The following is a 12,895-nucleotide window of genomic DNA, read 5'->3' on the forward strand; positions in this document are numbered from 1 at the left end:
AATTTAGCAAAACTTGTTCTTCTGATCCATAAACATGGAACGTTTTTCCATTTCTTTGTTCCCTCCTCAGTTTCTATCATGATTGTTCTATAGTTTTCAGAGAACAAAGCCTTTACCTCTTTGGGTAGCAGCAATGTCCACAATAGCCAAACTATAGAAAGAGTCCAGATACCCATCGACAGATGAATGGATAAAGAAGGTGTCTATGTATACAATGGACTACTACTCAGCCATCAAAAAAAATTTTCCCATGATGTGGATGGAACTAGAGTGTATTATGCTAAGCAAAATAAGCAGAGAAAGACAATTATATGATTTCCCTCATGTGGAATTTAAGAAACAAAACAGGATCATAAGGAAAGGGAGGGAAAAATAAATACAAATCAGAGAGGGAGACAAGCCATGAGAGACTTAACCATAGGAAACAAACGGAGGGTTCCTAGAGGGGAGGGGGTTAGGAGGATAGGGTAACTGGTTGATGGGCATTAAGGAGGGCACGTGGTATAATAAGACTGGGTGTTATATGCAACTGATGAATCACTGAACTCTATCTCTGAAACTAGTAATATACTATATGTTAATTTAAATAAAATAAAATTTTTAAAAAACCCAAAAAACTAAATGTTGCCTTTGAGTAACCATTCTCTCAATGTGTGTGGTTACCAGGAAAACAAAAGCAAAAAGCAAACATTAAGAGAAGAAAAAGAAAATTATAGTTGCAAATCTGCTGCAGGTACTTTTGGTATTAAAGGAATTAACACACTGTGGTAAGAATTAATTTTACTCTAGCTTCTATTCTTCTGGGAAGGAAGGAGAAGGCTTGCAGTCACTGGTTGCAGGTATATCGTGGATGCTCTTGGCCAGAGGGAGGAGTGGGAACAGGATTCCAGGGGAGTATAAGAAAGGGTTTGCCCCTTAGGGAGCTTCAGGTTTTATTGGTGTCAAATCATGAAGTACAGGACAAAAGGACAATACAAAGCCAAGGACTTCTTTTTGTGAGTAGAACTGTAGCAGTTACTTCCATTCCACTGGTCTTTTATTACATCAGTGATCACTTGAACATGAAGAAATTTGGGGACCTTCCTAATTAACCTCTTGTGTTAAGGAAATATATACTAATTACTGTGAATTTAGGGATGATTATAAATACATTTTTTTAAAGATTTTATTTATTTATTTGACACAGAAAGATCACAAGCAGGCAGAGAGGTAGACAGAGAGAGAGAGGGAAGCAGGCTTACCGCAGAGCAGAGAGCCCAATGCGGGGCTCAATCCCAGGACCCTGAGACCATGACCTGAGCCGAAGGCAGAGGCTTAACCCACTGAGCCACCCAGGTGCCCCTATAAATACATTTTTATTCATCATCAGTAGCATGTAAAAAATAGATTGGATAGAGGGGAAACTGCTTGTTTTAAAACTGGGTAAGATTAGCCCATGAGGTATCATTACCATTGCAGCGATGTCTGTAACACACCTGTACTGGTATCCAAAGTCAGTAGCCCAAGGTTGGGAAGCACAGCATTATGGAATAGTGTCTGCCCACTCCAGATTCAGGTATGTCCAGTGCTTCACACAGGATGAAGCCAAGTAGGGATAATTGCAATTTCTTAGGCGTTTAACGTTGAAATACATGTGTTAGAATTCATAGGACTATAAATCAAAAGAAAAAAGGCAATTAAAAAAGGCAATTTTTATAGGATAATAAACATATTAAAAAAATTAAATTCCAAAAGATGGTAGGTAACTCCCAAGTTTTAGGCATACTCAGAGTAGTCCTGGCTGGTACTCCAAAAGCTAGTGCGTGATTGGAAGTAGTTAGTGTTCGTAGTGAGGGGTGCAGTGATGATTCTGCTGACTGGCTGTTGGCTCCCGTCTGCAGTCCTGTGCTCAGTTAGAAGGATGTCTGTGTGAGGGTTTCTGATGCCCTAGAGAAAGTCCAGACTTGTGAGGACCCTGGAAGGTGTTAGAACCGCTGGTGAAGGACCTGGAGGAAAATGGATATGGTCGACATCTCAGACATTTGGAAGGTTATGGAAACAGGGCAGCAACAGGAGTCAGTCAGTTGGAAAATGAACCCTTTTATGAAGGAGAATGCAGTACAGTTGGTTGTCCAAAATTAAAGGAAGTTAGAAGATTCTAGTTACACAGCAGGTCTACATGTCCATTTGCCGTGGGCGTTGTAATGAAGATTCCTGAATAAGGTGAGGCAAGTGAGGTGTCTTTCTCACCTACACATTCTGCTCTAGGTGGAGCTCCTTCTAAGCTTACACTCTTTTTATTTGCTGTTTAAACTTCTAAGACTGCTTCTGTTGGTCTTTTTTTTTTTTTTTTTCTGAAGTCCAATTTATTTACTAGTTTTTGGACTTTGGAAGAGTGGATGTAAGACTTGAAGTTTTGCTATACAGTTTCAGAAAACCTCGTAACGTGATGTGATCCTCCATTTGAGACTGCCACATGTGATTTCAAACAGTGCATCTCATCTTCGCTTTCCAGGTTGTCGTGAAAACAGTGCAACAGTGCGTTTTAAATATTTTTGTCATACAAATATCTTCAGTGCCTCATTGTACAAAACATGGTAGGTGCTATGAGAAATCAGGGTGTTTTTTTTGTTAATGTTTTTAACAGACCTGGTTCCTGCACTCAAATTACTTAAAATAATCTAGAATACACAGACAACTGTCTGTAGCTAACTGTGCTACAGGATAGAAAGGAGCTGATTATGGATTGACTGTCAGCCTTATCAAATAAGGACAAAGGAAAGGCTATTTCAGGGGGCGCCTGGGTGGCTCAGTGGGTTAAAGCCTCTGCATTCAGCTCAGGTCATGATCCCAGGGTCCTGGGATCGAGCCCCACAATCGAGCCCCTCATCGAGCCCTGCATCAGGCTCTCTGCACAGCAGGGAGCCTGCTTCCCTTCCTCTCTCTCTGCCTGCTTGTGATCTGTCAAATAAATAAATAAAATCTTTAAAAAAAAAAAAAAAGGCTATTTCAGGAGTTACCTGTTGTGTATTGAGGGCCCCACTGGTATCTTGAGAAGATGACTATATCCTAGTTTTGTGGTTTAAATATTACTTGATCCTTGGTTTAGAATTAACCACATTTGAGGAAAAAATAGTCTTAATTTAAATGTAACATTAATATTTTAATCTTTAAAATGCTTTTTTTCTATAAAAGTAATTCATTTTTAAACATAATTTGAGGGACAACTGGGTGGTTCAGTCAGTTAAGCATCTGACTTCGGCATAGGTCATGATCCCAGGGTCCTGGGATGGAGCCCAGAATCAGGTTCCCTGCTCAATAGGGAGTCTGCTTCTCCTTCTCCCTCTCTCCTTCCCCCTGCTTGTGCTTGCACACTCTTTTCTTTTCTTTTCTTTTTTTAAGATTTTATTTGTTTGACAGAGAGATCACAAGTAGGCAGAGAGGCAGGCAGAGAGAGGGGGGAAGCAGGCTCCCCACTGAGCAGAGAGCCCGATGTGGGGCTCGATCCCAGGACCCTGAGATCATGACCTGAGCCAAAGGCAGAGACTTAACCCACTGAGCCACCCAGGCGCCCCAATGTTTGCACACTCTTGAGCACGCATTCTCTCTCTCTTTATTTGTTGAATAAATGAAATCTTTAGGGGGAAAAAAAAAAACAAAATTTGGAAATGAAATAGACTATAAAAAAGATTCCTTTTGTCAATCTACTTACCCCATAACACTTATTTAAAATTTGATGTATTTCATTGACCTTGCTTATATGGAGAGGTTATTTATTGCAGTTCTTATACAATGTTCCTGATTTTTCATTTGCTGTTCTTAGACATTTTACAATGTTTTTGAAAGCTAAGATTTTTTTTTTAAGATTTTATTTATTTATTTATTTGATAGAGATTACAAGTAGTCAGAGAGGCAGGCAGGGAGAGAGGAGGAAGCGGCTCCCCACTGAGCAGAGAGCCTGATGCGGGGCTTGATCCCAGGACCCTGAGACCATGACCCGAGCCGAAGGCAGAGGCCTTAACCCACTGAGCCACCCAGGTGCCCCGAAAGCTAAGATTCTAAATGGTAGTGTTAATCTATCTAGTAGAGATATCACAGTTAACTTCTTTCTCAATTTTTTTCATTATTTTAAATAGGATTTTTTTTATAAAGATTTTATTTATTTATTTGACAGAGATCACAAGTAGGCAGAGAGGCAGGCAGAGAGAGAGAAGGAGAGGGAAGCAGGCTCTCTGCTGAGCAGAGAGCCCGATGCGGGGCTCGATCCCAGGACCCTGAGATCATGACATGAGCAGAAGGCAGAGGCTTTAACCCACTGAGCCACCCAGGCGCCCCTTAAATAGGATTTTTTGATGTTCAGGATCATCATTATTATTTTACTTATTTTGAAAGAGAGAGGAGGAGTGGGTGGAGGGGCAGAGGGACAGAGTGACAGGGAGGGAATCTTAAGCAGACTTCATGCCAAGCATGGAGCTGACACATGGCTTGATCTGACAACACTGAGATCATGACATGAGCTGAAATTAAGAGCTGGGTGCTTAACCGACTTGTGCCACCCAGGCACCCCAATGTTAGGGTTATTTTATTTTATTTTAAGATTTTATTTATTTATTTGACAGAGACAGAGATCACAAGTAGGCAGAGAGGCAGGCAGAGAGAGAGGGAGGGGGGAAGCAGGCTCCCTGCTGAGCAGAGAGCCCGATGCGGGGCTCGATCCCAGGACCCTGAGACCATGACCTGAGCCTAAGGCAGAGGCTTTAACCCACTGAGCCACCCAGGTGCCCCTGTTAGGGTTATTTTAATGGGATGATTTCTAGATGTAGATTTACCAGGTAAATGGCTAGAATATTTTTAAGAATACATGTATACTTGGGGTGCCTGGGTGGCATAGTCGGTTAAGTGTCCCACTCTTTGTTGCAGCTCAGGTCATGAGATCAAGCCCCTTGTCAAACTCCGTGCTCAGCGTGGAGTCTACTTGAGATTCTCTTTCGCTCTGCCCTTTCTGCTCATGCACATCTCTCTCTCTCTCTCTAAAATAAATATTTAATAAAAATGAAAAGAATACATACATACCTTAAGAATATATATCTATTTGTAGACCTACACACATGTAGGTGTGTATATGTATGTATATCCAAATTGTCTCCCCATAAAAACATACTAATTTATATTCCATGCAAAGGAATTTTGTTTTATTTTTCAAAGATTTTATCTTTACTTTTTAAAAAGGTTTTATTTATTTGAGAGAGGAAGAGAGGGCATGAGCAGGGGGGAGAGGCAGAGGGAGAGAGAGATGCAGGCTCCCTGCTGAGTAGGGAGCCACCCCACAGTGCTGGATTCCAGAACATTGGGATCATGACCTGAGCTGAAATCAGGAGTTTGTCACTTAAGCAACTTTGCCACCCAGGGGCCCAATGGGAGTGTCCTTTTTAATCACACCCATGCTGGGCAGAAAATAATACATAATTATTTAATTTGATTTTTTTTAATTACAAATGAGGTTGCATGTTTTCCCCCTTATGTTTATCAACTAATCTTCATTCTCTGTGCATTCTGTTCATGCCTTTTGCTCACATTTTATTGGTATCTGTATCTGTTGGGCTGCAAATAACAGAATTCATGGGTTTATTTGATGCCACAGTGAGTCTGCATCGGCCCATCAGGGCTGGTGCTGCGACTCAGGGATACGGACAGAGACATCAGGTGCTTTGCCTTTTTCACTCTACCGTCCTTAGGTGTGCTTTTTTTCCTTTTTGCTTATTGCTTCCCGATTGCATTAAAGAAAGAAAGGGATGAAAGATCCTGCAGCCAAATCTGTTCCTGTTCATCAGGAAAGGACAGAGCTTCTGAGAAATTCTGCTAGGAGAAATTCTGCTCAGGAGAATGATTATGGCCAGCGTTATCTCTGACTCAAGCTAGCAAAATCAGCGGTGGAAGTCGGCCTTGGGGTTAGTCACATCGCTATAGTATCTGAATGTTTTTATTGTTTATCCCATTTTTTAAAAATTTTGATAGAGAGTTTTCCATCTGTGCATTAATCTTCATTTTCTGGCTGCTTGCTATTTTTTGTAATTGTTTTATATAGTCATGTTTGCTATTGTCTTTGTGATATTTTACCACGTTAAAAAACAAAACCAAAACCCTTCGCCTGCTCATGTGGTTGTTGGAGGCTGATTCTCTGGGAAGCAAAACTTGAGGTGGAGATTTGTATACTTTGGTAAGTGAACGTGATTTTGCATGGCATTAGTGTTTCTGGAGTCAGTTGAGGTGACTTTTCTAGTTCGAGATATGCCCAGTGTTGGAAAAATGAGTGCTCTTGATTGTATTGGTCCTTACTAGATCAAGTTTATCGTGGTATTAAAATAGCACTTGTGGGCGCCTGGGTGGCTCAGTGGATTAGGCCGCTGCCTTCGGCTCAGGTCATGATCTCAGGGTCCTGGGATCGAGTCCCGCATCAGGCTCTCTGCTCGGCAGGGAGCCTGCTTCCCTCCCTCTCTCTGCCTGCCTCTCTGTCTACTTGTGATCTCTCTCTGTCAAATAAATAAATAAAATCTTTAAAAAAAATAAATAAATAAAAAAATAAAATAGTACTTGTTTTCTGTCTGTTGACAAGTGTGTAAGGCAGGTGTGTACTTATTGTGGCCTGAATTTCTCCTCCCTCAATCAGTTTTTGTTTTATAGATCTGAGGACATTGTGATGCACTGATTCTTGGGTGTGCTCTCTCCTCGGGTGTTTCTTTCATACATGTAAAAAATCTTTGTCCCAATTGAATTCTCTTTTATCAGCTATCAGTATTCATATTTCATCTTTTTTTATTTGCATAGCACATGTTTTAATTCTATTATTTCCAAACTTGCCATAAATTTTATGTGTGCCTGTTGTGCATAATATCTAGCAGGATGTTTTTCTCCCTCTTTTTTTCTCTTAATTGAGACTAAATCATTGATAATTGGATTGCTTGGGTTTGGTTCTGGCATCTTATTTGGTGTTTTCCATTGACCATGCTTGAATCTTTCTTTTTTTTTTTTTTTTCGTTAGACTGAGATTTTTCTTCTGTAATTTAAAAATTATGCCTTGTTTTTGTTCTTGTAGTTACCCTAGTATCTTAATGTGCATTCTTTATATTTCTTATAAATTGTCTGTTACTCAGTATTCCTATTCCAACCCAGTTTCCCCTGAAAATTATGTTCCTTTGTAACTTCACAGAATTTGTCTCTTACTGAACCCAACAGTCTCACTCCCACCCAGTCTGAGCCGTGGGAGGATGTGCTTACTGCCACACGTGCGCTTTCCCTGATGGCTGCAGGATCTCCCATAACTGCCCATCTGCAGCCTTTAGTTAGGGATCTTCTCAGGATCTGGCCCACTGAGAGTCCCCCCCCCCAACCCCCACGCTTTGAGTGTGCATATGTATTTTTTTTTATTATTTCATTGTCTTTTCTGTATTGTCACAGATTAGGCTAGGCCTAATTTAAAGCAAAAAATGATACAGAAATTTTAGGCCACCAGGAGGGAGGATGTTTCTGCTATATTTTTGTTTTCCCTTTAAAACAGTGTTAATCTTTAGATACTACTCATACCAGTTTAGCTTTCTGTGGCTTCCCCTCCTCCCCCTGAACAGTTCTGGGACAATAGGCAGTTTTAACTGAGGTCTGTGTACAAAGCTGTAGGTCACAGCCTCAGAAAGAAAAGTTGTTTGTCCACTTTTATTACTTCCCTCAGGCAGGACACTTAGTATTCTTTAAGAGTAATAGGAAAAAAACAAGCTAGCATCAAGTCTGGATAGAGGTTTCTCAGAGGCACTTTGTAACAATAAATGTACCTTATTTTCAGAGAAAAGTGCATGCAGTTAAGTCCTTAAAAGGAGTAGATATGAATTACAGTTTATGGAAGCTAAGCTGGAGATGATCAAGCAGAGGACTGGGGAAAAACAGACCAAACAGAGGTCAGCTGAGGCAAACCGTGAAGGGTGCCTAGGAAGGAAAGACTTTGCCAGGCCAATGAGGAAAGTAAAGGCACTGAGAGCTGGGCTCAGCATATTCAAGATCTCAGTGTCTCAAGTAGGAGCAGATAGAGGGATTCTGAGAGGCTAGAAAGGTAGGTGATGACCCGATGAAGACAATACCCTCATTGTATCTGACTGTTAAGTTGCAATCTGTGGCTTAGAAATATTTCTCTTAAAACATGCAAGTCCTTTTTTATTCCTGTTGTTTCAGAAGCTTTTTAAAGTAAAAAATGGTGTCGAACTCTGAGATGACTCTTTTGATGTCTCTTGAGTTAGCCTTTTGTCTGTGGTTGAATTGTGTGAAACTTGGGAGTTTGTACCTACCGAGATAGAGAATCTGTTCCTTTTGCTTTTAGGCCAGGCTCTGATATCACGGTTACCTCTGCTTTGGAATTATTCATGAGCCTTACTTGTTACATAAAAAGGGCCTGCGATGCTTCTACTTTTGTAATTAAAAATTGCTTTTTAAATGCACTTCTTCCCATAGGCTTCTGTGAATGTTAAATTGCCACATACTATGATGTCAAGAAATAATTTGGAGGCATCTATTTGTAAGATGACAGAGCCATTTAATTTTGAGAAAAATGAAAACAAGATTCCGCCACATGATTCTTTAAGAAGTCCTGGAGCACATGCTAACCACCCTAATTTCCGGTTGAAAAGCCCGGAGAATGGAAATAAAAAAAACAGTTTTTTGCTTTGTGAGCAAACCAAACCGTATTTGGCTAGTCAAGAAGACAATTCAGTATCTTCAAACCCTAACAGCATCAATGGAGAGGTGGTTGGATCCAAAGGAGACAGGAAGACGTTGTCAACAGGTAAGTGAAAACTACAGGCTTATTACTTCTTGGTTCTGATGGTTTCTTTGGCTTATCACAGTATGTGATCACACACCCATGTGCTATTAACAAAACAACTAAATAGCTACCTTACAGTATTTGCATTTAAAGATTTAGAAGGAAAAGCCAGGTGCCAAATAACTTCCTTTGACTAGATTCATCACAAAAAACATTTTGGGAGGAGAGCATGTCTACAGAGGAGCTTCCCCCCACAATGGGAGAACCGTCCAAGGACTATAGAAAGGACATACTCTGCCTTTTTAAAGATTGGCCATGTTTAAAAAATACTATGTAAATTGCATAATTTGCATTTGAGATAGACAATCTGTCACAAAGATACACATAAGACATTATATTGTTTCATCAGATTTTTAAAAAGTTGTTCCTTTAGTCCTAATTCCAAAAACCTGGTTTTGAAGTTGGGGGGGCACTGGGTGAACGTATTATCATATGTGATCTTTTAATGTTATGGTGATGTGGTTCTGGTGCGTGGCCCTTGGGCCTCTGGGGTTTCCCAAGAGGTCAAAACTATTTCCCCGATAATACTAAAATATCATTTGCCTTTTTTGTCGGGCTGACTTTACACCAATGATGCAGAAGCAAAGGTAAACTATTAATGCCATTATCGTTAATGCCTCATTAGCTCCTACCTACTTGGGCTAGTGGTAATTGGGTTTTTTTATTGCTATAAACTTGCGGTTAAAACAAAACCAGAAATGCCTTACTCAGGGCTGTCCTTGACAAATCTTGACACTTGTGTACGCATATTTTTAGTATTTTGTGTAACAAAATGGGAATTACCCCTAACTTGTGCTTCATAGGAAGTATGAAAAGCATGTATGTGACTGAGTTATAGGCTATATGGAAACTTTTTTCTTGGAACATCATTTTTTACTTGAAAAGAATGAAAAATTCTGGTTATTCAGATTTAGATATCTGGCATTCATTTTCTCAAAAATGAATAAAGTGAACCTATTACTTCAAGGAAAACACCTGACAGTATTTTGTTGCTAATGATAAAATTCAAGCTTTTGAGCAAAATGAGAATTTCAGGAAAAGCATTATCTGCCACTCTGCCATGACAGCTTCTCAATGCTTAGACTTTCCTGGGGAGATGCCTGTTGATACTAAATAACACACATGAATTTTAAAATATTTTGTAATGGAATCTGTCCACAATTGAAAGATCTGTATAACTCAAGAGTTTCTCATTCTTCTCCAAATGGCCAATGCCTCATGTTGCATAGTCACTCATGGGTAAAAATCCACTCAAAAGTACAGGATCAATCAGTGGATTCCAATGTCACATTATGAAAAAGTTTTAGATTCCTCATTGCAACTACCCCTCAAACTACCACTTGAGTTTTGGCATGATGTTAAAGGAAAACATCTATAATTACCTGAGAAGGCAGTTAAATACTCCTTTTTGCAATCATGTATCTGTGCGAGGCCAGATTTTCTTCATATGCTTCAACCAAAACAATACAGGGGATTGAATGCAAAAGCAGGTACGTGAATCCAACGATCATGATTTAAACCAAACATTACAAAAATGTAAAACAGTGCTACTCTTCTCACAATTTTTTTTTGCTTTTGAAAATGTAGTTGTTTTACGTACAAAAATCATGTCAACGTAGTGTATTTATTTTTAAATAAACTTTTAATTTTTAAAACTTTGAAATTTCTAATTTTAATTTCTTTTTAACAGTTTTTAGGGGGAGGGGGGACAGGGGGAGAGAGAGAATTTTAAACAGGCTCCATACCCAACACAGAGCCCTCACAGGGCTCAGTCTCAGGACCCTGAGATCATGATCCAAGTCAAAATCAAGACTTGGATGCTTAACCACTGAGCCACCAGGTATCCTTACCTTTTTTTTTTTTTTTTAAGTAAGCTTTATGCCCAGTGTGGGGCTTGAATTCATGATCCTTAGATCAAGAGTCACATGCTCTACTGAGTCAGTGAGGCACCCCTTAATTTCTAATATAGGTAAGTATTGAGACACATGGGCCATATAAACAAAATCTCTCTGAGGTTCACAATTTCTAAGTGTGTATATGAGTCTGAGGTTCAAAAAAGTCTGAGAATTGCTGCCTCAGTGAATGGAGAAAAATTCACAAGAAGAATAGTAATTGAATGTTCAAACAAATCCTTATTTTTTATTAGGAAAAGTAAGTTGTTTATTTGTAGTGTAGGCTTAAGGCTATTATAGTATATCTTTATTATTTGAATATCTAATTATGGTTTTCTACATTTTCAGGAATAAAGTAATATTTGGCTCTTTATGTTTTCTCTCTCCAGGAAACTCAGTGTCCCCTTTAAATGCCGGAAACAATTCACCACCCAAAGAAGTAAATAGTGTAAGGTTTTTTGTTTGTTTTCTATTTTGTGTTTTTGTTTGGGTGTAAAAGATTCTAAACATATTTTGTATTGTGTTAGTGAAGAATTACTCAATTTTCAGATGTTATTGAAGGTGAAGCTTCCTTTTCTTTATCCTAATATCTTAAAAAAAAAAAAATCAGTTCTGTTGACGTAATTACAGTATGCCATGCCACTGTTAGTGCAGCCCTGCAATGGCGTGCAGAGATACAGATACTGTGTAGCTCTTTGAGTTTCTCCCTGTGTGATGTGCTACAGAATTTAGTATAATATGGCAATAAGGATGTTGACAGTGATACTGTCAAGATACAGAACATTTGCATCTTTCCCTTACATGCTTTTTTATGGTCATACCATTTCTCTCTTGCCCCTACCACCTCCTTAATCCATGGAGGCTACAAATCTAATCCACATCGAGAGTTTTGTCATTTCAAGGATGTTATATAAATGGAATCCTACAGTATGTAACTTTTTGGGATTGGATAAATTCATTCAGTGTAATTCCGTGGAGATTCATCTAGGGTTTGTTGTATCAGTAGTTTTATTTTTTTTAAGATTTTATTTATTTATTTATCAATAATTTTGTCAAAATTTTGTCAAAAATTAGGCGTATTTATTCCATTGGTGGGGGGAAGAGGGTTGAGGGGGTCTAAGGAGAAGCTGTCTCCCTGCTGAGTAGGGAGCCTGACCTGGTCTTGATCTCAGGACCCAGAGATCATGACCTGATCTGAAGTCCAATGCTTAACCACCTGAGCCACACAGGTGCCCCTTTTTTGGTCCTATCAAAGAACCAGGTCTTTGTTTCATTGATTTTTTTTTTTCTCTAAGTTTTTGTGTTTTAATTTCATTGATTTCTCCTTTTATCTTTGTTTACTTGCTTCTGTTTGCTTTTGGCATTTTTTTTCTTACTTTTTTAGATTCTTAAGATGGGAATTTAGATTATTGATTTGAAATTTTCCCTCTTTTCTAGTGTGTGAACTTAGTGCTATGGATTTACCTCTTGGCAATGCTTTAACTGTGTCTTACAAATTTTGATTTGTTATGTTTTCATTTTCTTTTAGTTCAACTTTTTTTTTTCATTTCCTTTGAGACCTCCTCTTTGACTCATGAATTGTTTAGAAGTCTATTGTTTTCAAATGTTTGAAGATTATTAATTACTCTTGTTACTTATTTCTAGTTTGAATCCACTGTCGTTGAAAAACCTACTCTGTGTGATTTAAATTTGTTGAGCTTTTCTTTATGGCCCTGTGTGTGGACTTAGTATATGTTCTTTAGCACTTGAAAAGAATGTCCATCTTGTGGTTGGTAGAATGATCTATAAATGTCTAACAGAATCCCTTGGTTGATGGTGATCTCCAGTTCTTTTGTATTCTTGGTGATTTTCAATGTAGTTCTACTAATTGTTGAGATAGGGATATTAAGGTCTCTACAATTATATATTGTCTTTTTCTCTTTTCAGTTTCATTTTGCTTCAGTTTTTTTCTGTTAAGTCTATTGTGCTTATTGTATTTTTGTTTAATGTGTTCTTCCTTTCCTTTTGTTCCAGCATTCCTTTATTTCCTTTATGTTTAGAGAACGTCCTTTAGCCATTCTTTAGGTCTACTGGTGACAAATTCTTAGTTTTCTTTCATTTGAGAATGTCTTGATTTCTTCTTTACTCCTGCAGGATACTTTTCATGGAGAAGTTTCTCAGC

At 38.7% G+C, this 12,895-nt stretch overlaps 1 protein-coding gene across 1 annotated transcript in view; it reads left to right on the forward strand.

The window, feature by feature from the left end:
• The first annotated feature begins 8,484 nt into the window (after nt 1-8,484).
• Nucleotides 8,485-12,895, forward strand: part of LOC111145352 (tudor domain-containing protein 1-like) — a 32,392-nt gene continuing 27,981 nt past the window's right edge. The window contains exons 1-2 of the mRNA XM_022500207.1: nt 8,485-8,803; nt 11,124-11,182. Coding sequence (XP_022355915.1) covers nt 8,503-8,803; nt 11,124-11,182 — 360 coding nt within the window. The 5' untranslated portion in view covers nt 8,485-8,502. The remainder of the gene's footprint in view (nt 8,804-11,123; nt 11,183-12,895) is intronic.

The sequence above is a fragment of the Enhydra lutris genome, unplaced genomic scaffold (genome assembly GCF_002288905.1).
Source record: "Enhydra lutris kenyoni isolate GAN:26980312 unplaced genomic scaffold, ASM228890v2 scaffoldscaffold12, whole genome shotgun sequence".
Taxonomy (NCBI): domain Eukaryota; kingdom Metazoa; phylum Chordata; class Mammalia; order Carnivora; family Mustelidae; genus Enhydra; species Enhydra lutris.